This window comes from Ailuropoda melanoleuca, chromosome 1 (genome assembly GCF_002007445.2).
Source record: "Ailuropoda melanoleuca isolate Jingjing chromosome 1, ASM200744v2, whole genome shotgun sequence".
NCBI classification, from domain to species: Eukaryota; Metazoa; Chordata; class Mammalia; order Carnivora; family Ursidae; genus Ailuropoda; species Ailuropoda melanoleuca.
This window is the reverse complement of record NC_048218.1, coordinates 168,834,288-168,859,180: the sequence shown is the minus strand read 5'-3', so window position 1 is coordinate 168,859,180 and position 24,893 is coordinate 168,834,288. Positions and strand designations below refer to the sequence as shown.

General features: G+C 42.4%; 1 protein-coding gene across 4 annotated transcripts in view; it reads left to right on the top strand.

Moving 5' to 3' along the window:
• The window catches only part of PDE1C (phosphodiesterase 1C), a 512,296-nt gene that overhangs the window by 119,422 nt on the left and 367,981 nt on the right, over window positions 1-24,893 (top strand). For all 4 annotated transcript variants that reach the window (XM_034670080.1, XM_034670103.1, XM_034670083.1 and 1 more), the window contains exon 3: window positions 8,066-8,237. In XM_034670080.1, coding sequence (XP_034525971.1) covers window positions 8,066-8,237 — 172 coding nt within the window. The remainder of the gene's footprint in view (window positions 1-8,065; window positions 8,238-24,893) is intronic.

The window sequence follows — 24,893 nt, the reverse complement described above, 5'->3', positions numbered from 1 at the left end:
GAAATCCTTAGAGTGAGAGTTTAGTAAAGAGACAGATTGTTAAGTAAATACAATAAATACAATAAATAAATAGCTATCTTATGTCCCAGCAATAACAATTTAGAAACTATAATCTAAAAATGTACTCTATGAACAAGAGTAGACAAATATATACACGGTCCAGAAAAAAAAACACCTACTAAGAATTTCCAGGACCAAGGAAAACTAAACTTTACTGAAGGAAATAAAAATCTTGAATGCATGGGAAGCCCTTTTTGTTGGCAGGTGACAGGAATGCAATACAAACTATCTTAAGCGAAGAATGGGATTTGCTGGAAGGATACCATAGTAAGTTCACAAACCTATGAAGAGCTGTAGGTCTGGAGATATGAGGGATTATAACCAGGGACATGCTACTCTCAGGATCTTTTTTTCTGATTTCCTTAGGGTACTAGCATCTTTTTCTCAGGCTTATTTAGGTATTGGGATGTGGTGGCTTGCACTAGCAACCTACTAAGAAGGAAAAGGCGCTTCCTTTTAGTTTCAGCGTGGAAAATACCAGGGAAGATCTGTGATTATTCAGGCTTGGGTCATATACCCACTCCTTAACTAATCACTGAAGCCAGGGCCATAGAGTAACATAGCCAAAAGCCCGTAAGACTCATATGGAATGAGTAATGTGGGAGGGGATGTTCTCAAAATAAAATGAGAGGGGCTGTTATAAGCAGGGAGGAGAAGGTGCTTGGGTAAATCAATACAACAGGTGTTCCATTCAGAAAGGACTAGTCATTTACCTGGATGAGAGCATGATATATAGTTAAGATAATAATTCTTTTCCTTGAGTAATTAATTATAGTTTTCTTAAGTACCATCTCAGTATACACTCAAAAGGGAGAGAGTTCTCTTTAGAAATTGACAAAGTGATTTTAATTGAAGTTTTCTTAGAGACATAAGCAATTAAGAATAACCAAAAAAGAGAAAGGAGGAAGTCTTGCACTATCAGATATTAATAGATACTGTGAAGCTATACCAAGTAAAGTAATGTAATCCAGTCATTAAAAAAAACAAAAACGAGTTAATCAATAGTATAGCTCAGAAATAAACCCTAACGTATTTGAGAATTTAGAATATGTCATTATAAATCAAGTTGTATTCTTACATTTTGAGAGAGGAGACCCCTTCACCTTGGTGTGTATGATATTAGAAATAGAGTTAAATATTAAAATCTTTTTGAAATTGCAGGAGACAAATCTCTGAAAAGTTTTCAAAATCACAAATTAGTATATTAAAAGTAACAGAACAGTGCCTATGGGACTGATTTAAAGATATTCAAGTCTTTAGCAATACCTTATTTTTTGCACTGTCATTGTTTGTTTCTAGTGAGCATAAAACTTCTCATCTGGATTTTATTAGGTTCATTCTGTGCTCCAGCCCCAATTTTCCTACCTGATGGGAATTTCAGGACCCATATTCTCCCAGAAGGAGAGGATACCTACAAACCCATGTCACAGATATTTTGAGAATCATTGATGGTTTCTAAGAATTTTTTTTCACCTTTTTTGGAGATTTAACTTTCTTTCGTCTGTGCTTTTGCAGGACTCTAACTTCTCAGCCTTTTGCCAGCGTAATCTTTGTGTATTTCTTTTTTTTTTTTTAATCAGGAATCGAGTTGAAAAGTCACTTGTCAGATTTAAATAGGATTACCAACCACATCACCTTGGGCTCCTCCTGCCAGCACTTTATCAGACTGCCACCATTAGACACACTTCAGAATGAATCTGTAGCTATTTCTGATTTAGATCCTTCTCATCTCATTTTCTTGCTTTCTTAAGAAGTCTTTTCTCAACCCATTAAACTTACCTCACATTATTCAGCTCCCCCTGCAGCCCAAACTTCCTTCTTTAAAGGAAGCTGCAAAGGGTTTCATGGAAGAAACATCAGGGCTCTCCCTAGTTGCAGATAGAGTGTATCTTGTTTCTTTTGTAAAAGAATGTTTGTTTCATAATAACAAATGTGGAATATTCTGCTTGATTTACATTATGCATCTGTTTATTTGTTCATAAATAAAGTACAGACAGTGTAATGTATCACCTGAAGCCCTGGATTAGGAGAATAAGAATTTTGGGTCAAAGCAATCTGTTGTTTTCTAACTCTGTGATCTAGGTTATTTGATCTCTTGGAGTCTTAATGTCCTAGTGTTCAATAATATTTCAATAATATTTACTGTGAAGGGTTGATTTGACGATTGAATAAGGTAACACAGGTGAAGCCATCTTTACAATGTCTGGCACATAGCAACTACTGAATAATGTTTGTTACATCTTGATCTCTTGATAAACTCAGTAGTACAGGTGCTGCTACCAGAGTTTATGAGTCTGGAAGATTTATAATCAAGCTAGAGGGTTCCTGGGGTACACAAAAAGTTGTCTTTGTGAGGAGAAGGGAGAGGATTTATCGCAGAGACGGAGGGGAAATAACAGAAAAGGAGAATGTAATACGCTTCAAATGAGAGTCAGGAACAAGTCAAAGGAGACAGGAAAGCCGAGGTGGGGAGGGGAGGGGAGTAGGCAGAAGCAGATGACATGGAGTGGGCTGAATGGAGTTGCTCATCTCCTGCACCTGAGCCACATTATTTTTGGTACCCTGAAGGCTTAGTTTATCTATGATTTCCCTCATGGGGTTTTTGATATTATTGAGAGAGACCTGTGTGACTCTATCTGTTTCTATATTTTTGCTTCTATTTAGTCAGAAACATTTCATGCCTTCAAAATCAGCTTAAAATAAATCAGAGCAGGGGAATTTTTATTTTTCATTTTGTCAGAGCAGACCATTCCGGTGTCCCTCGAGGGTGCTCTGCCCATATTTGTGGAGACTCAACGGAGGAGTTCTTTTCTGCTCTCAAAGTTCAACTCCAAAAGGCCCACATCAAATTGCCTTGGAAAGAGCCATGGCAAGGGGCCGTTGTGATCCTTCTAAGGCAGGAATGAGTGGCAGATGGGATTCTGGTCTTATTTTCTAGGATACAGAAACTGTGTGGGAACTTTGTGTATTGGGTACCTCTTGAACCCAGCTTCACATCCTCTTGGCTCACTTTTTAAGCTCTAGCTGTACTGTTTTCTCCTGATTAATGTCCTGGGGATTCTCTGATGATGTGGGAATTGTTCCACAGTCATGCATAGTGGACCCAGAAAGCCCAGGGAATTAATACCCTGTGGGGTTATGCTTTTTCCTGGGAATAGAGCTTGCATATAAATGTTCCTTTTTCCATTCCTCAAGAGGATAATTCCGAGCATCACTCACAGCTCTTCTGAAGATTTGACAGCAATGATACAAGGGACAGGAGGGAGGAATTAGGATTATTTTGTTATTAGTGGACTTGGATTAACTGTAAATGTATGTTGTGGACTCTAGGGCGACCACCAAGAAAATAAAAATAAGAAAAGAACTATAACCAATATGCTAAGAAGGAGAGAAAATGGAGTCATGTAAGATGCTCAATTAAAATGACACAAGGCAGAAAAACAGGGGAAGACAAAAATAGGAACAAAAAACAAGAGCAAAAAATAGAAAGCAGTAATGAATATGGTAGATATTAATCCAGTTATGTCAATAATCATTTGAATGGCAATGGTCTGAATGCACCAGTTAAAAGACAAAGATTGTCAGAGTGGATCAGAAAATAAGAACCAACTATAATTGCCTATAAGCAACCCACTTTAAATATAAAAACTCATACAGATTAAAAGTAAATTGATGGAGAAGAATATGCAGCAGTAATAACTATGTTAATTTCAAACAGTGGAGACTTCAAACAAGGAAAATTATCAGGGATAAGAGGGAATTGCATAACGATAGAGGGGTCAGTTCTCCAAGAACACCTAACAGTCCTTAATGTGTATGTGCCTAGCAACAGAGTGTCAAACTATGTGAGGCAAAAACGAATAGAATTGCAAAAAGAAGTAGATGAATTCACTATCAGAGATGAAGACTTCAACACCCGTCTCTCAGAAATGGACAGATTCAGCAGACAGAAGATTAGCAAGAACACAGTTGGACTCACCACACCATCAATCTGGTGGAACTGAAAATCTGTCTCTAAATCAGAGGCATATATCTTTTTGTATTGAGCTATGGACCCCTTTGAAGATGCAATGAAAAATCTGAAACCTCCCGTCAGAAACAAACACGAAGATTTATTTATCAAAAAGTTGCTATAAATAAAAATAAGGTTTTTTTTACACTCTAAAGTTTCATCACAAGTCAATTTTAATAGGAATACTTATAAATGGATAGCTGTTCCGATGCTAATTAGGAAAAATAGCTGGAAATATTGTTTCTGAAGTATCATCATAAATCTTTAGAAGGACTTCTCTATCTCTGGGATTGGGTAGTGAGAGGGAATATACCATAAATTTATATATAGCAAGGGGCCTGGGATTCCTTATGTGCATCAAGAATGATCTGTATCCTGAATCTATACTAACTCTTGTATGTATATAACACTCTTTATGTATATAGATGCTGTTTTATTGAATGAAATAAAATTTATTTAAAAAGGGAAAAAAAGCCCACACCATCCATCAACTGGATAAAATTGACATCTGTAGTCTGTTTCCTCCAACAACAGTGGAATACACCACATTCAGGGTCATAAAACACACCTTAACAAAAATTAAAAAGAATAGAAATCATACAGTGCCTGTCCTCAGACCACAGTGGAATTAAACCAAAGATCAGTAACAGTCTCCATTTGAGACTCCTAAGGGAGAGAGAGCTTAGGTCCCATGACCCTTCTGATTCACTCACTGAGAAAATGGTGATAAAGCTATTATGAATTCATTAGTGCTTTTACATGAATTTGTAATTTACTAATCACATCTATATATACTTAAAAATTAGTCATAAGTATGTGTAAGACTTTATTTCATCTACAGATGAGACGGATTCATGGACCCTTTCATATTCCCATGCTGTTCCTCGCAAGTTCACTGCTCTGTAGCGTGCCGGTCTTCTTTCTCAAACACAGATATGGCCTTAGTTCTTTTTTGTCTAAAGAAGACTGTCTAAATGGCTTGTGTTTTATTCAAGGCACTTTACGACGTGGCCAATCAGCCTTTGACCTTTTCTCTGGTCACCGTCCCCTCTAAGTTTGCTCCAACCTTTACAAGCTACTTTGTTATCCTCTGAGCCTTTGCACGTACTGTTTGCACAGGAATATTCTTTTCTCTGTTTTTCACCTTCTGAAGATCTGTTTCTGCTTTAGGTTCGTATCAGATGTGATGTTCTCTGTGTAGCTTTCCCCCGAGCCCTGAAGGAGAGTGGGTGAGCCCTCCTCTGTCTCCTAGAGCACTTCATTTGCCCTTAGTTATGGTGCACTGTCCATTTATTGTGATTGCTTATGGGTTCATCTTTCTATTTCTAGGGCCCAGAATGGAACCTGGCATATTGAGGGAATTAAATATGTCTATATTGAATGAATAAATAAAAGAATGAAGGGAAATGGGCAGGGAGTTTATTGTAAGGCCTTCATTTCAATCAAATTTAAGAAAACAGGCTGCTGCTGTTCTTCTTCCTTCTAGAACCAGACCTTAGTTAACATAGAACAGACCTTTATTAACACAGAACCAGACCTTCATTACTAGGACCAGATCTTATTAAGATACCTGTTTAGGACGTTAGAAAAGCTGTCCTGCATTTCAGGAGTTGGAGGCATCTGTTTCTTGGTACTAGTGTGCTTTCATTTTCTCTTGATTAATTCAAAAGCTGTTTGGATGTGGGACATCCCAAGGGGAGCAGTCATAGCCATGGTCATTGAAAGAGTTGTTTGCTGACCCATGTATGTCCTTAGTGAGGGTTCAGAGATCTTTGTGAGATGCTCCCCTTTGTGTGTGAAGTTCTTTTGACCTTAGTGGCAAAGCTGCCCTTCAGGTAATTTCTTCTGTTGTGGGCTGCAGGTAGCTGGTTAGGGTCTTGGGCAGGCATCCCCGTGTACAAACAGATTTATTCTCTGCGCACCTGTCACATGCATTAGCTGGGAGTGCTTTTTACCCCTCTGTACACACCCCCTCAGACCTCATAAAGAGCCTTTATGTACATTAGAAAAAGGTCCTCTCTCTGCACGGTTGGGGTAGAAAAAGGCATCCCCTTCTGGAAGGACACAGCTCCATGGGTACATGACTTGGCAACTCAACAGTATCTTTGTACGAGGATAAAAGCTTTCTTTCCTTTGGAAAGAGGATAACAAGCACAAGCCAGTGGTAATTGGATAATAACAATAGTAATACTCCCAGGCTCCACTTAAATTTTTTTGGTTTTTTTGCTCATAGACTTCTTTTATAATAGCTATTTTTTATAGTATTTATTTATTTGTATTTTTGTAATAACTTTTTATTTTAGAACAGCTTTAGGGTTATGGAAACTTTGTAAGATAGTGTTGAGAGTTCCCCGCTACTCCATTCCCAATTTCCCCTATTACTAATCTCATATTAATAGGTAATTTGTCACAATTAATGAACTAATAATGATGAATTATTATTAACTAAAGTACATAATACTTCATTCAGATTTCCTTAGTTTTTACCTAATGTCCTTTTTTCCCCCCCCATGATCCCCTCAGGATACCACATTACATTTAGCCATCATGTTGTCTTAGGCTCCTCTGGACTGTGATAGCTTCTCAAACTTCCATTGTTCTTCAATAACCTCGACAGTTTTGAGAAATACTGGTCAGGTGTTTGCAGAATGTCCTTCATTTGAGATTTGTCTGATGTTTTCCCCGTGACTAGATTGGGTATTTGGATAGATTTTTATTATTATTTACATATGGTAGGGCCAACAGATCTGGAGATGACTGCCATTGAGCAGAGAGTTTTGTAATACTCGCAGATCCCCCAAAGAGGGGTACGTGTCTCACCATGGAAGTCATGTGGAGAATCACTGGGCTCAGTTATAAGGCAGAGGTGGGGTGGGGGAAACTGGGCAGGTGTCTTTATTGTGGCTTCTATAGGAAGTAATGGGCAAGGCAGGGTAAGCTGCCTTAGGATTGGCTAGTTTGAATAATTTTAGTGGGCTCTGGAGCACAGGGGCTCTCCCTAGTTGTCTAGTACCTGCCCTGGGGTTAGTGGGGCAAGTGAATAGCAGCTCAGAGTGCAAAGGCTCAGTAAGGGAGGTATTGTGGGGGTGGACTCTGGTTTGGTTGGTTTGTATTTGAAAATCAAGGTGACTCAGATGCATTACTGAGTTGTCCGGAACAAGGCATGTCTGGGATATGCACATAGGGCAGATGTTAAAGCATCAGATTTACAGATGCTAGGAATATGCTTAATACACTGGGGCTGTGTGTTTTGGGAAAGAAGACCACAGAGGTGAAGTGCCATTCTCATCACATCGTATCAAGGGTATTCAATATCAATATAACTTACCCTGTCGATATTGCCCTTCATTGCCTGGCTGATCAGGACCTATTTTGTGACACTATTACCACTTCATGTTTGCCTTTAATGTTCATCTCATATGTTTGAAGTGTTTGTTGGGTAGAATATCAGTAAACATGCAGTGTAATTTTCCTTGGGTCTTGATCTTCTAGAAGACTGAAACTGCCTAGAGTGAGTTCTGGGTTTTAGAGGCGGAGCCCTGTTTGGGGTTGGTGTCACCATGGAATGGAGTCTTGAAACATGGTCCTTATACACTCTGATTTCATAAGGGACATGTGTCTGAACATCCTTACTCTTCTCTAAAATGGTAGTCCTTTGTATACTTCCAATTGCTGAATAAATATATATGTAAATGTCTATAGCTCTACCAGGAGTTGGAGTTGATCACCACTGAAATGAGACAAGATATATATCCTTAATACTTAGCTGTGGGTCAGAATATTCAGGGTGTTAGCCTATTTTCTGCATATAAATTTAAAAATTCCTGGTTGTTCCATAAGTTGCCTGACCAATATTTTTTGGAGCCCTCAGATGATGGTGGAGATCATGAGAAATATATGTTTCCCTCTTTTGCTTTTGAAAATCCTGAGTTGGGCAAGACAGGACATGTTGGTTGGTAATTGACTGCGAACCTTTCTCCCCTCATACCTCAGGGTCTAAGTCGCAGAACTGTCTGTGGAATTCCCTCATCGACGGGCTCACAGGAAATGCCAAGGAAAAGCCACGGCCAATGATTGTCCATGACCCCCGACCACCAGAAGAGATCCTAGCTGATGAATTGCCTCAGCTCGATAGCCCGGAAGCCTTGGTGAAGACATCCTTCAGGTTTGGTGGATTGCAGTCCATTTGTTCCTTCTTATTTGCTGTGGAGTTATTTCAATCCAGTTGGGTGCATCGTCAGCGTGGCCAGCAAATTACCTCATTTCTCTGCACCGAGTAAATTAGAGTTGATGAAGGAGTGTTGGAATTAATGGTAGCTGGACTTCTGGCTGGATTTCCTGAATGTAGTGAAGATCCTATCAGGAGTTAAGTTGCTGTTGGTGTTTAATTGGTATTGGCATTTAAATGCTGAGGCAAAGGATTTACCGATGTTGACAATTTGAATTGGATTAATGAGTCTTTTGCTTCAAAGGAGGATGACGCATGGAGTTAAGTGCACAGAGAAAAAGCGTGTGTGGGAATGAATTCAGCCCCGTGCCTGTAGAGTCTCTGGCTGGGGGGAGGTTTCTAGTTATAAGAGATGTCAGAGCTGTTGCCTCGGGGAATGAACTGCGGATCTTCCTGTGTGCTTTCCCAGGTGGCTGCTGACTCTGTTCTTGTTCATCATTTGGTCTTCCGTCTTCTGTAGAGGCCTCTTGCACTTTCTTCCTGTAGTGGACTCCACTTCATTGTGACTCTGGCACTTACCTTGCCACTGTGTCAAAGAAAAATCAATCTGAGTATGGGACAGGGTATATAAAAGTGATTTCTTCACCCTGAATGGGTCTTTCAAGTTCACTTTTGAAATACACAGCAGTGCTGGTATCGGAAATTAAGGTTGAATTTTTTTTTTTTTTGCCAGCCTGCCTTCCTCTCCCCTCTTTCCTCCCTGTTACCCTAGTTTTATGTCTTTCACATTTCTTTCCATTATAGAAGGCTTTCATACTCTTCACACGGCTAGCAGAACATAGAAACCTCACTTTTTTCTCCTCCCGTAAACAACTCAGACAACTCTTGGCATCCATGAAAAACATGCTCTCTTTTGCATCCAGGTGATGTGTGTAATCGCTCTGTAAAAGCCATTTCATTGTGTGAAGCTTCTTAGTGTAGACTGAATTATATATGAGCTCTGAAAAACGGCGATGAATAGGTGTTTGGATTTCTTTATGTAATGTGGAGGGGCAAGAATTGCAAAGCAAATGCTTTTCTTATTCCTACTAAAGGTTTGGTTACTGCATTGTGAAGTTTTACATAAAATAAAACCCACTCAGGTAGAGAGAAGTTACTTCCATGAACCTGTGATTCTCTGCCCGTGACTGTGGTGGGAAAGAGGAGGGTGAATGGCTTTCTTGGGCTGTGTGTTCTCATTTTGGAGTGTCTCTGGTGGAGTCTGCCCCTTCACCTGCGGTCTTCTGGTAGCTGCTCCTTCCAGCCCAGGCGAGGGTCACTGTCCTCTTCAATGAACAGCTAAAGAGGCATTCTCGTGAAAAGAACATTTCATGTGCTTGCCAATTCTATTACCAGCTTCTCTTCTCTTGGCATTCAATGCTCTTTAATAGAGAAAATGTATTGCTGGCCATGATCTGCTAGTTGTATTATGTATCAATGTCTGTGTTCCAGAAAAAAGATTAAATTATGTTTGTTAAGGTTGGGACTTATTTTTTTTCCTTGTAACACTTGGTGCAGTAAGAAAAATGTGACATGTTTGTAAATATACCAACCCTTCAGCAACTGAAGCTAGAAATCCATGGGCATTGGTTATTCATTTATTTGTCTCTTTAATACAACTGTGTGTTACTCTGGTACCATCCTTTCTTCTGAAGAAGGTAAATGATTTCAATGGCAATATTAGAGGGTAAATATTCTCTAATGTAGTTTTCCTTAACTCTGGTGGTCACATCAGTGGTGGGATTTGTTGTACATAAATTATCAGAAGCAAAGTACTAACATGTGGGACAGTTTATTTACCAAGAAATAAATTAGAGCAGAATCAAGGTTACCCGTGTAATAATGCCACTTGTTTTCTATATGCTTTTTGGATTGCAAAGAAATGAGTCGTCGCTGGATTTTAAATAATGCTGATAGGAATATATCACTCATGTGTTCTGTCCTGACCCCCCCATCCCCCCATTTCACATGTCACTCGAGTGAAAAAAACATGAGAATTGCTGACTTCCCAATGTTAGTGACTCTGGGAAATCTAGGACGAATGGTGTGTTATACCTGTACATTTTTAAATTTCAGGGGTGCAACAGTGATCAGTGTTCTCAGCCCCTGAGATAACTCCTTTTACTAAACAGTGCAGTCTTAACCTCTACTGAGGTTGAAATGTTGGGTTTGTCTTTCTGACTCTGAAAGTCAGAGCTGTGCAGCCTCTGTAATGTGTGTGTGCACTTGTGCGTGCATGTGCTTGTAAGCACATTCATACACACCTGAACACACAACTAAGGCATCTGGGCATGTGATTGTTAACATCCAGTCTTTCTCAGTTACGGAGAGTCTGGTTTGCTGAGGAGGAGCACATGGTTCTCATCGATTTGCATTGTCTCCTCATAGCTCCTATGTAGGATTGTTACCACTGAGCAACATAGTGGCAACTTTGCTTACTCCCTTCTCTTTCTCCTTGTTCCCACTTGGACAGCATTAGGAATCCTGGGCCATACAGTAGGGTCATCAGCTTTTGTTATCAAATAAGATCCAAACTGCAATGACAGTAAGCCCAATGTGCCAGATTATCAGGAAGTCTAGTCTTTCTTGGGGGTCTGTCTCCCTAACTGTATCTGGGGTCTACAGGCTTACTGATGGTGGTTGTAGACTCAGCCCTTAGCCTGCTCTGCCTCCTGCCACTGCCAGGGCAATGGGGTCTCACACTGAGGGTGGACTTCCCGACCTCAGTGAAGTTCTGAGTCTGTGTCCAGTCCAGATCTCCTCTTTCTTATGATGCTTCCTCCGGCTGACTTCTCTTTTTCTGTCCTGACACCTGGCCTCAGTTAGCACCACCGCAGTTTTTTGGATGTATTCTAATGATATTGATCTTCAAAAGGAAGGGGTCAGATGCTTCATATCACTTTCCCTAGAAATCTTTCCCAGCTCTTTGCAAGTATGTAGCACAATTACATACAACCCACTCCTGAGACCAAGAATGCGTACTTGTTTTGTATTTGCATAATATTTCCATTCACGTGATTCCTTCTAGATCAAAGAGACAGCCTGCCCTAAAGGTACATCTGTTCTCTATTTCCAAAGGTAGGAAGTGTTTATAAATTTATAAATAGTAGGTGTTTTTCAAAAAAGCTTCAAAAGATTGTATGTTTCAGTCTCCCCTGACAACAGCAATAACAATAAAGTTCTTATTTTGCCAGGCATAACCCTAACAACCCAAAGATGATGCCCCATTTTATTTTTATTTTAATTTTTTAAAGATTTTATTTATTTATTTGACAGAGAGAACAAGAGAGCACAAGCAGGGGGAGCAGCAGAGGGAGAAGCAGGCTCCCCGCTGAGCGGGAGTCCAATGTGGGGCTCGATCCTAGGACTGTAGGATCATGACCTGAGCCGAAGGCAGACACTCAACTGACTGAGCCACCCGGGTGCCCTGATGATGCCCATTTTAGAAATGGAGAAACTGGCCCAGAAAGGTAGAGCCCATAGTTGTGATTGAGTTCAAACACAAACTAATAAGGACAATTGCTTGCCAGGTGGTAGTCACCAACGGCAGAAGCAAGGGGTAGCTCGGGTAGACTTTAGGTCCAATTTAGTCTTTAGCAGCCCTTGGAATCCCACCCCAAATAAATGTATCCCATCGATAAACTCACATAAAAAGCATGCTTGTGGGGGCGCCTGGCTGGCTCACAGTCAGAAGAGCATGCAGCTCTTGATTTTGGGGTCGTTGGTTAGAGCCCCCTGTTGGGCGTAGAGATTAATTACAAAATAAATAAACTTAAAAAAAAAAAAGAGCATGCTTGTGTTGTAAATGTGGCTTCAGGACTCTCTTCTTCCAACCAAACAGCCACTGGTGGCCAAAACTCTGTTTATGTCAGTTTGCAATAACGCAAGGGCGTGTAGCAGAACACACAGGATTTGACACACAGATTTAGAAATAATAATTTTAGAAAATGAGAGACACCACTTTGTTCCCCTAAGGCTTATAAGTCAATGGTTGAGGTGTGTGCAAATGCCATCTCAATTCTGAATGCATTCCCTGGCATGCTCCCCGCCAGTCCTCTTTGCTGGGCAGCGGTGATGAGGCAGGCATTCCATGTCTCAGAGCATGCAGTTCAGTAGAGACCAGTGCATGAAGGAAAGGGGTTCCTCCTTTTTGTCCAGGTTCGAATCCCAGCCAATATCGCTGGAAGCTAACACAGTTTTGAGCAGTTGTACTATAGACTTTAGTCTTTACTCCTCATGAGAGGGATATTCTAAGCTACACAGATAGGAAAATTCAGCTCCTGAGAGTAGCCGTACTGGGCTTTAGTCTCGATTCAGTTACCAAGGCAAATAATTGCATCATCTCTTTGAACCTCCATTCTCTTAACTGTCACATCCGAGGGTGGACAAGGGCAGCGGGTCTCAAACATGGGCATGCATCACAGTCACTTGGACGGTTATGAAAACAGATTGTTGGGCTCCCCACCCCCAGGTCTGGGTGAGGTCCTAGAATGTGCCTTTCTGACAAGATGGTGCTGATGCTGCTGGTCCAGGGACTGCGCTTAGAGAATCACTGGATCAGATGATATTGAATATTCCCTGGAACTCTGAAATATTTTGCTCTGTTAATTTGAGCGGGTCAGTGATCTCATCTGGCTTCAGTTTCTTCATCTTTGAAATAGGGATAGTGCCCACTTCCCAGGATTAATGGGAGGGTTAAAAGGAGCAGAATATCTCTGGAAGTGCTCATCAATTTCTACTCAGCCCTCACTGGGAACCTTCTATGCCTTCAAGTGTATACACACAGAGTAAATAGGATCAGACTTGGGTTTTGTGGCTCCAGATGCAGACATCATGGGCTCTGAAAGTTTGCTAAGCTTCTGGCATGAAAAATCAGCTTTTAAGCCCTGAGACTTTTGAAAAGAAGAAGGTGGGAACCATAAGTTAAAAAAAAAAAAGAGCTTCATTGTTAAGAAAGTAGATACTCCTGGGAATTGTACACCCAGATGCCTGTTTTCCTTCTTCCTCATGACCTGTGTCTTTGAGGCTGTTGTTCTGCTCAGGTTTTTCTTAAAAGAGATGAGAGAGAAAACTGAATCTGGAGTTTGAGGAAGAGAGACAAGCCTGCCAGTCTGATTAGTGACAGGACTCAGAGGGCCCAGAGAACGGAAAAGAGGGGGCTGCCGGCAGCCTTTTCTTTCCCCAGCCTCTAGGGTGCACGCTTGCAAAGGTGAGACCCAGTCCAGGTTGCACTGGGAGGCAAAGAAACCAATGTTTATTGAACATCTGCTATGGCCAGGAACTGGACATTCATTTGCTCATTTAAACTCTCCAAACCAGGGCAAGGTGAGTATTGTAATCCCAGTTGTACAGGTCAGGAAACTGAGGTTCAGAAAGAGTAAACAGCCTGCCCAAAGTCACTCAGCAGGTGGCAGAGCTAGGAATTTCAGCTGAGTCCACCTGGCTCCAGAGCTGACTTCTCTACTACATACATCACCTTGGCTTCTGGGTTTGCCATTGGTGAATAAGATAGTGTGATTGGTTCTACTAATTTGGATATGGCAGTTGGGATATATAGTTTGATGCTTCTCCTGTGAGACCTACCCTGTTCTTTTGCACTAAATCGTTTTTCTAGTCCAGATTTATGTTTTAATCCACCCATGCTTTTGGATAAGACGCCTTTAAAGGCAGCGCTTCTGAAACTTTATGAATCTTCAGGGATCCTATTAAATGCAGATCCAGATTCAGTAGGTCTGGGATGCAGCCTGGGAATCTGCATTTCGAACAAACTCTCAAGTGATGTGAGGGTCCAAGGACCACCCTCCGAGTGGAAGGGCGTGGGCTTCAGAATGCCCCAGATATGAGTTTGCAACTGCTCTTCAGACCCGTGTGATCTGAGTCTCAGTTTCCTCATTTTACGAATGGAAATGGAATTAACAACACAGGCCTCGGGGACTGTTGCTAGGAGTAAGAGGGCTAATGAATGTGACAGCCATTAATTCCTTCTCTCCCAGTTTTCAAAACCCTGTTTAGCAGTGGATTGATCCTTCACACCTTGACCCCTTCTTATGTGACTGGGTTGTACAGTGAACCCCAGGCTGGGAACAGGAGCCCTGTGCATGCCTTCTGAGCAAGGCTGTCCTGGCCTGATCTCCTTAGATGCTAGAGGAAATTCTGAAGCCATCCAGAGCATGGGCCATCTCAGTTACTTCCCTTGAGCAGTGTGACTCTTGACATGGGTTAAGTTACCAAGTTTTGATAATTTTGCATTTGGAAGAATAGCATGCTTTGTCCCCGGAGAATCACTGGGGGTTTGATGAGCTTCTCTTCCCACTTAGAATGAACTTATTTGGGCTTTGGCAAAAGTGTTCCTGATTCTATACATAGCTTACTAAGAATATGTGGCAGAGAGTAGAACTACATTGAGCCAACGCCCTCAGCTATGGATGAAATTAAGGCCTTGTCAGGTCCCATTGAATGGATTGTGTTTTCCACGCAGAATTAAATCGTTGAACTCATCCTCATTCTGGTTGTTGGCAGTCATTTTCCACTAGGGGCTACTGCCAAGAAGCCAGTTTCTGACTTGATTACTTTCAGGAAATGTGCAATCTGGCTGATGATCTGGCATGGCATGGGGTGGCGGCCCCTGCAGCTTCGGACCCCACCCCAGGATGAGTCATGGGTTAAAATTCCCAGTTAGCTCATGGGAAGTCTGGTCACACATCTTTCTCTATCACCGTATGTTGGTCACCCACTGGGACTTTTGGGGACACCTACTTCCCTGACTTACTGCTGCCTCCCTGGAGTTGACATTTTCCCCTTCTGTTCTTTGCTAATCACAATTGTAGAGTCTTCCTCAAGTTTGCTAGGGGGAAAGAATGAATTCTGAGGGTTTTTTTTTTATTTAAAGATTTTATTTATTTATTTGACAGAGATAGAGACAGCCAGTGAGAGGGGGAACACAAGTAGGGGGAGTGGGAGAGGAAGAAGCAGGCTCATAGCAGAGGAGCCTGATGTGGGGCTCAATCCCATAACGCCGGGATCACGCCCTGAGCCGAAGGTAGACACTTAACGGCTGTGCCACCCAGGCCCCCCCCCCTTTTTTTTTTAAACTCAGTAGTTTCTGTTGCAAAGTTGGCTTCCCATTAGGGAGATATTTAGGCTTCATTTTTGTAAGTAAGTTTTTATGGATGGATTTTTTTAGTGTGGAAATCGATGAAGCACGGAGCATGCAGACACTATTCCTCTTGCATCCTTCCTGGTCCTTCTATGGTATTTTGGGAAAGAGGGGGTCTATCTTTGTGGTGGCCATGTGAATGCACTGTTCACATCTCCACCCACAGGCAGTGTACTTGGCCCAAGGCCCCAACTTCTGTGTGAAAAATTTGTCTTGGTGATGGCTGAGGCTGTGTTTCCCAAGGGTCAGTGACTGAGAACATCAGAGATGCTAAGACTGGCCATTGCTGGGAGACATGAGACTTCTCTAATGGTGACATTGGCTTGAGGACTCCGTGATGGCCTTGCTGAGCTTTCTCTGGAACTGTACTGTGGTCTAAGATATTTCCATTCAACCTTCCTTCCTTTTCTCCTTCTCTGGGAGTCAGACCTGCATCCCAAGTCTCCCAGCCTCCCTGGCTTCCTCCCCATTTTCTCTTACAAATGTTCCCCCTGATATATTTTTCACAGGTCTAATCCTGTCTTGCTATCTGCTTCTCAGAAGAGGGGCTAACATGGTCCCCTGTCTCGCTGTGACCCTCTGCTGGCTTACCACTGCTAACTCTGTGCTGTGGGCACAGATCCGAGGCTACTGGCCTAGAAATCCTGGGTCAGTCTCTCTCTATGTGATTTTACATTTTGTAGTTGATGTTGTGCCTTCCCCGTGGGCTCTAGTGCTGGGCAAATATGCGGCAGGCCACAATTTTCGTTATTTCTTTAGTATCTTCTATTTCTATTGCCTACAAGAGACTTCATGAAACATTTGGATTAACTAAAGAAACTACAATGTAAAGAGAAGGGAGAATTTTAAACCATACCCAAAATACATCTGTTTCTGTTGTCCAAGAGAAGTGCTTAGAAATTGTTGAACATCATACAGGTGATTTGTTTATGGATACACTCTGGTGTCCAGCAAGTGGACTTGTCTCCAGGGCTGAATTCCCCTAAAGAGTGCATCCTTCTTCACACCAGACACATTCTTACCGGACTATTGAGGAATCGAGGTTTCCAAGCACAGAAATGGTCCTCATCTGAGGTCTCCTCAGCACCTCAGTGTACACCCCTCAGAATAACTCCTAGAAGCACATTGTACAAAGTGTAAGCGATTCATCGCTTACAGGTAGGATTAGGTAGCTTCGGTACTGTCAGGTGGGTGCGGGGGCTGGGACACTCCTGGAACCTCTATCTAAATCTCCCTGCCAGTGGGCTGTGTGGGTCATCCTCCTATGCTTCCTGTTCAGCAACGGGAACTTCCGCCCTGGGCCACACAGAGACCGGAAGTGTGCAGGGAATCCTTGATGTTCTGTCTTCAATGAGGGAAGGCCTCCCCACCCCCAACCCTCCTCTGGCAGTGCTTTGAGATCCATTGAGTTCTGGTTGTGATTTTAATATGGTTCTGATCAGTTGGTCCAGCCTTCTGCCCTTGGCTACTTTGCCCCATGTCAGCTTCACTGGTCAACTCTCTAATCGCAGTCCCGGGTTATTTCTGAGGTTTGGCCTCAGGAGCTCATGGCAACATCTGGGGCCCGGGCAAACCTCACAGAACCTAAGAGACAACTTGGGAAAGCTAAAGCCTAGCCTCCTACTACCTAATGTTACAGCCACTGAGTGTACTTGGATGTGGACCCTCTGGTTTGTGGGAGGATGTCCTTCTAGTGAGAGAAGAGGACATACAGGTCTCACCCCTGCCTCTCTTCTGCTCCAGTTTCCCTTCTCCCTATAATCCCCCGAGCCAGAAAAGCTGGACCCTGGCTTTCCCCTTCTTTTACTTTATATCCTCCTCCTCCCCAATACCAGGTCTTGGGCTAAGGCTTCATGGTAGATGAGGGAAAGAGACAGACTGGCCTACTGATATGGGACCCTACCCTGGAAAATATCTCAAAGCACAATATGTTATCCCTCATAAACTTTCTGTGATGAATGGCTTTACAGCATTTGTTTTTTTGCAGTAAAATTAAAGTACCTGAATAAAAATAAAGCAAAGCCCTTTAAAACTGTCCAGTGATAATGCAAATAGTATGTCCCTTGATTGGTGGTTTGTCCCTCTCCTCTACAGTGGGAGCTCCTGGTTATATTATTATCTCATAATAATGTGACCCTGTGTTTTACTCTATGGAAATTTTTGTTCCCACTTATAGCATTAGGGCAGGGGTTCTGCCCTTGCTAGCAGGGAGGGAAGAGTTTCCTTCTTACTAGAAATTTTCTAATACCAGAGGCTGTCTTCCCATTCAAGTGCTCACTCTGCAGTCACTTCCTGTGCCATGCAGTGGAGCCACATGGGATGAACTGGACCAGTGCATGTTCCACCCCTTTGGACCTCGTATCAATTGATGAATTTGATGAATGGCACTTGGTGTAACCATGAAACAGGCTACCTTGGCTCATGGTGGACATAAAAGGGAAGGAAAAGGAACAGTGCGAGCCAAGGTCGGGAGGCAGGAAGACAGGTTGAAGGAACTGCTGGATTTGTGTGTAAGGCATGTGACGGGGGGGCAGTATTGGAAAGGGAAAGTAGGAGCCAAATATGGTAGGTTTACCATGGGGGTAAGGTTCAGTTTTATTCCACAAGAAGAGATCTTTGGAGCTCTTGTAAAATCTTTGGGGAACAGAGAGAAGACTGCATTTTCCATTAAGTTACAGACCTGGGAATTATATTCCATGGCTCAGTTCCCTACATAGAGCATCAAAACAAAAGTTTCTGGCCTTCGGCAGAGGTGGAATAATGGAGCTAGAGAGTGTAGCATGGGGTCTGAACACCAAAGGTGCCTGGAGGAAGTACATGGGCAATTTGGGGAGAAACCTGTGAAAATATGTTTTTCCACATAGGTTGGAACTGAGACCATTTTTTTTATTACTTTTAAATGCAGTGGTAGCTAATGGTTATCGACTAGAGACCCCATAACTATAACCTAGCTGCTCCCCATTTATTGATTACTGTTAAGTGCAGCCAGAAGTGAATTTGCTACAATAAATCACCTCCAGACCCTGGGGGTCAGCTTAGTTGGGGAAGGATTGTTATTAGAACAGCAGCTGCAGACATGCTTGTCATCATTTGGAAAAGGTGATAATTCTGGCTTTGGCGATGGGGCTGAAGTACTTGAAGGCAGGCACATTGCAAACTGCCCAAGAGCATGACTTGAACACTGTCTGCAAATTAAGAAGCAGGAAGATGTGAATCAAGTAACAGTCCTGGATTATGGGTCCCAAACTTCGATCTGTTCAACATTTTCATTCTTTGAAAATGGTCCAGATTTGGAATTAGAGAAGGGCATATGAAAGGGGTTTGAATTATATTTATTAAATTGTGTGTTTCTCTAATGTTTGGCTGATTGTTCTATGCTTGACTGTGACTAGCCATGTCAGGCGTTGAGCTTCCATGGTGGTTAAGTTTCCAAGGGTAGCAATGAGCAAAGCTATCATATCTAGCTCTGCACCAACCCACAAGTCCGTGTATTTAAGAAATGCCTTTGTGGGGCGCCTGGGTGGCGCAGTCCTTAAGTGTCTGCCTTCGGCTCAGGACGTGATCCCGGTGCTCTGGGATCGAGCCCCACATCAGGCTCCTCTGCTGTGAGCCTGCTTCTTCCTCTCCCACTCCCTGCTTGTGTTCCCTCTCTCGCTGGCTGTCTCTCTCTGTCAAATAACTAAATAATCTTAAAAAAAAAAAGAAATGCCTTTGCATTTTTTAAAAAACTATTTTGACAGTTTTTAAAACCTCTGGAAAATTTGCAGACTAGTAAAATGAACGACTGTCTAACCTCTACTTAGAGTCTCATTTGCCTACTTGCTATCGAATATCTATCCCATCTCATCTCATCTTATATCATAATCTATCTTTTTTCTGAATTCTTGACTCAAATTTGTAGACCTTATGACTTGTCAGCTTTAACTTGAGTTTCTTTGGAATGAGACCATTTTCTTACATGGCCACAGTAAGAATACTGAAACTCAGGAAGCTTAGCATTAATATACTACTATTATTACACATATATTCAGCCCATATTCTAGTTTCACCAAATGTTCCCATAACGTCTTTTATGGCAATCCTTCCTTCTGGCCCAGGACCCATTCCTGAAGCACACATTACAGTGAGTTGTCGCATCTCATTCGTCTCCTTTAATTTGAAGCAAGCAGTTTCTCAGCCTTTCTTCGTCTTTCATGACGTTAACATTTTGAAGCAAACGGGTCATGTGTTTTGTTTTGCGGAATGTTCGTCAGTTAGGGATCGTCTGATCGTTGCCTTGTGGTTTGATTCAGGTTGCTCATGGTGACGGGAGTACTATGTAAGTGCGGCATTAGGGGGGAAGATTGCTGATTGTCCCCGTTACTGGTGATGTTAACGTTGAGCATTTGGTTAAGGTTGCTTTCCCCAATTTTCCACTGTAAAGGCACCTTTCCCCCTGTGTAAGTCACGTTACCTGTGGGGAGATACTTTGAGACTATGCAGGCAGCCTCTGCTCACAAACAGGTATGCAGTGGCAAGCGCCGCTGATTCGTGCCTGAATGAATGGTCATTTCTAACTCTGTCATCCCTGTTCCATCTACTAAATGACATTTGACTGTGGGTAAGACCTTTCCCTTTCTTTCCCCCCCTCCTTCCCTTTCTAGAGTTTAGTATCAGAATAGACTCTGGATTCTTCTTTCATCCAATGTTTTATAAGCCATATGTCTTCATTGCACCCAGAGCCCAGGGCTTTAATTATGAGAGAAAGGCTGCAAAGGCCAAGCAGAGGGGTAATATGAGTGGTCTTGCAGTCTCAAATGCATTAACTCTAATGGGCGGAAATAAGCTTTACCTGGAATATGAAGATGTATATCAGCAAATCCAGGTGTAAGCCCCTGCCCTGCTGATAGGGGCTCTTTGGGGTCCTCTGATCTGGTGGAAGGCAATGTCCTTACCTGGACCTGTTGATGCCACAAGAATTATGAGAAATTGCAGAGTGGAGAGAGTCATGTGGAGTGGGTTGGGACAGGTGTTACTTAGCCAGAGAAAGGAGTTTGAACGTATTATCTGGACTTTAAGCAGGGTCTCCGGTTCTTTCCTTCTCACCTCTTTTTGCCGTAATGCACCACTCTCTGCTTCCTGCTCCTACTGGCCGGGAACTGAGGACTCTGCCAAATACTGGTCCAAAGAGTTGCCTGTATCTGATTGGTGAGGTATAGTGGGAACTTTTGAGCTCTAGGTTTAATCCAGCTTCACTCCTTGCCTGCTGTGTGACCTTGAACAAGCAGCTTAAACTGAGGCTTGGTTTCTTCATCTGTTAAATGGGATTAGATATTCTTTTCCTCATGGGATACCTGTGGGGAGTCAAGGGAAGTTATGCATGTTGAGCAATGAGCACAGTTTCTGGAATCAGCAGGTGCTTGATAATTAGTAGATAATATGATTCCGCATCAGCATCCTGTTTAATGCTCTCAGAAGGTGTATACTTTGCTCTAGGCCCTGTGTTGTGTGAAGGAATTAACTTTATCTGACTTTAACAGCCATGTTCACATGTTCTTTAGCGCTGAGTTGTTGTTCTGACATCTAGGACCTTTGAGGTACCCTCTACCTCTCTTTTGTTTCTAGAATTCTGCATAATCATAACAGCTAACCTAGCATACAGATGGAGAAATGGAGGCATGAAGCAGTTAACTAATCCAAGCTCACCTACCAGTGGATAGGTCTGGGATTCAAAGCCAGGCAGTCTGGTTTCAGAACCCACATTTTATTTTATTTTATTTTATTATTTTATTTTATTTTATTATTTATTTATTTCTTTGAGAGAGAGAGAGAGAGAGAGAGAGCATTAGTGGTGGGGGGAGATTGGGGCTGAGGGAGAAGCAGACTCCCCCGACATGGGATTTGATCCCAGGACCCCAGGATCATGATCTGAGACTAAGGCAGACACTTAACTGACTGAGCCACCCCAGTGCCCCCAGAACCCACATTTTAATCACTAGCCCACATTGCTTTCTTAGTCTAGCATCAAGGAGTAGGTCTATATCTTCTGGTTTTGTTGCTAGTGTAGACCTACTTTCCAGTTAGGTTCCCGATGTTTGCCTGCCTCCCTGCCACTCTGAGCCAATAGTAGGAGCCAATATCAGCCTGCTTATTTCATTTCCTGCCATTTCCTGGTGCCTAGTGTGGACTTCCACTGTGTCACCAACTGGCCTGCTGCCTTGGGCTTCATTCCCTGCCTGCCCCTTCCTCCTGCAGTACTTTATTCAGCCTGTGAATGCAGCTTTAGCTGCTCATATCTGGAGACACTGAAAGCCCTTCCTAAGACTTCCTACTCTTCTGGTCGTGAGCCTACACACTTGCTACCATAGGCCTCTCCTACAAGCTGTCACCAGCAAAACCCTTCAGTCTCAGTCTCACCAGAGCCCTTTCTCTTTAGAGACCATGAACCATGGTGATGTGCTTTGTGCAGTATGTGGACCTGGTCGAGCAAGGTGGTGTAGAACTGGGGCTTGGAATTAGACAAAACTGCACTTCTGTCCCAACTGTGTCACTTAGCACCTCGGGAAAGTTACTCATCTGCTTCTCTTGCCCTCAGTTTTCTTTTCTGCAAAATGGAAATAGTAATGATAGAAGGGTGGAATGAAAAACTGTATGTAAAGACACCTAGCACAAAAACTCTTGAAATCTGCAATCTGAGTATGGTCAGAGTCCAGGTAATTGTATGATGTCCATGTCAACTTCCTTTTTGATAATGCATTGTAGTTGTGTATGATGATGTCATTGGTGGAAGCTGGGTGATAGGTATGTAGGAATTCTCTGTACTGTTTTTGCAACTTATTGTGTATCTATAATATTTTTTAAAAGGTTAAATAAACTTAGTATAGTCCCTAATATCTATTAATTGTAGTTTTAAAGATTACAAAATGTCACCATGAATTCTATTATTTGATTTAAAATGAACTGATTGAGGGGTGTGTGTGTGTCTGTGTGTCTGTGTGTTGTCTGTGTGTGTATGCGGGAGAGAAAGGGGTGGGAGGGAGGGAGAAGGAGAGGAAAGTAGAGAAGGGAGGGAAGAAGAGGGAGGGGAGAGGACGGGAGGGAGGGGGGGTGTCTACCCAAGAGAAAGTAGAACAAATGAATTCTAAAATTCTATCCATTTTCTAACTTACTGAACAAAATCAGTGGAATCACCAGCAACCACAAGTGGATTCCCTCTGCACTGTAATTTCATCTTCTCCCAGTTGAAAACCTTGCCTTTTACCTCACCCAGTGGTCTCTATTCTCTTCAGATTTATTATCTACCTTGTATTTCAGTGGTTCTTAATCCAGGCTCCACAATATACTCAACAAGTGATTAAACCAGCATCCCTGGGGTGGGGCCCAGGCAGCTGTAGGTTTTAAAAGCCTCTCTGATTAAGCTGAGTTCAGCAAGCTTGAGAACCACTGCTCTGCCTGCTTTGGTCTTCCCTTCCTCCCCTAGGTTCTCCCACATCCACATTGCCTGGGTGTATTAAAATATTCCGCAAGGCACCATTTTCCCAATGGCCATTAAGGCCTTTTCTGACCACAGTCACCAGGTACAGACTTTGCCCCCTTCCTAAAGTATGTATCTGGAACGGGCATCTAGAGTTTTGCAATGATCACAGAATGAGCTCTCCCACCCCCCGAGATGCCATATGTCCATGCCATTTTCGATAACTGAAGTGTCACCAAATGTTCCTTGTGTTGTCTTTCTCCAAAAGCCAATTCAACAGAATGCAGGCAAGTTGCATGTTTTCTTTTGGGAATGTGATACGTGGAAGTTTTCAGAAGCCCGCTAGGCACTGACTATTTTTACTTACTATTTCAGTGGCTGATATGTTTTGACCACCTTTGGGATAAACTGACTTTGAGACATTGCCTCAGTTTCTTAGTCACCAGCCCTCCTTTCTTCACCTTCCCAAAAGGAGATTTTGTCATGAAAATAATGTACTTACCTTGTAGAACATTTGACAAATGCTAAAAGAAAAAAAAATCTTGAATATAACCCGTGCTATCATTTTGGCATCCTTCCTGAAGTCTTTCTCTGCCTTATTCTTATAGTTGTAATTATGGTGTGGATACAATTTATATCCTGTTTTTTTTTTTCACTGAACATTTTATCTTTAGCATTTTTCTGTGTTGCCACATAATGTGTGTATGTGAATGTGTGTTGGGCAGTTAGGTTGTTCCCAGTTTTTCATTCTTGGAAAGAATGCTATGATAAAAATCTTTGTGCATCTAGATATTGCCATATCTTAAGCTGCATCCTAAGGATAGATAATTAGAAGTGGAAACACTGATTCAAAGGGAATCTTGATTCAAAAAACCACATCACAGAAGAGCCCTGAGTGGCCTCTTCTGGTGGGGCTTCTTCCAGCCATTCCAATCAGCACTGACTCCCTTGGATTGAGTGTGATAGTGCCAGTTTTTCACAGCGTGGAATTGAGTATTATTATTCTTAAGGTAGCCTGCCCTTTCATTAAAGCCATATGGTATCTATGTTGACGGTTTCTGTGTCTTTTGCTAACATACTGTCATGGGAGTAATATAGTCACTTTTTTGTTCCACTCCTAGTAGATGTCAATATCATTCCTCTTTTACATATTAGCAAAAGAACGTTCAGAAGAGGTAAATGATTTGCCTATGGGGACACAACTGAGAAAGAGCTGAACCAAGGGTTAAACCTATATCATTTTGGCCCCAGAGCCTTGTGCCTTCCACTCCAGTTGACTCCCTAGCTGTGAGCAGGAGCACAGATAGCGGGCTCATAAATTGTTCCTGGGGGCAAGGAGTTGGGGGCAAAGGAGAAGAGGTGACATGTGCCCAGGAAAGTCCTCATGAAGGTTCTTGCCTTCAAGGAACTTACAGTTTAGTGGAGGAAATATAGAAGTAAATCAGTGGTTATTGTACTTTTACAAACAGCTTTATTAAGATATAATTGGTATAGAAAAATACTGCACATATTTAAATATTCAAATAGTGAGTTTGACATTTGTATATACCTGTAAAGCCAGTTGAGTTTGAATGGTTCCACCTGCCCCTCTGAATGCCCATCAGTAAGGTGTGAGATTTTGTTATCTTGGTAGGGATCCTTCTGTATTTTAGCCTCTGCTTATCGTTGGGAAATCCTACTGACTTTAGAACAAAGGTGGTCAATTTCATAGGCAAAGCAGCAGGGGAGCCTGGGAGTTTTGGAGAGTTTGGGAGCTGTCTGTGCCAGCCCCTGGCTTGCTGCAAGGACATTTCTTATTCCAGGCTCTTTATCACTGAGGACTTAATGTGGCTGACTCTTAGAATAGTGTGAACAACATCTCCCAGAGCTGGGTGGCGATTATCCAAGCGTGTAAGGTGACCCCACACTGATGTGGCCCAGTGTGAAGTGGGTCTACTGGAAGGCAGCCAGGGCACTTTGGGAATATGAGCAGCTTTGCTGTGACAGTTGCGTTGTATCAGTTGCC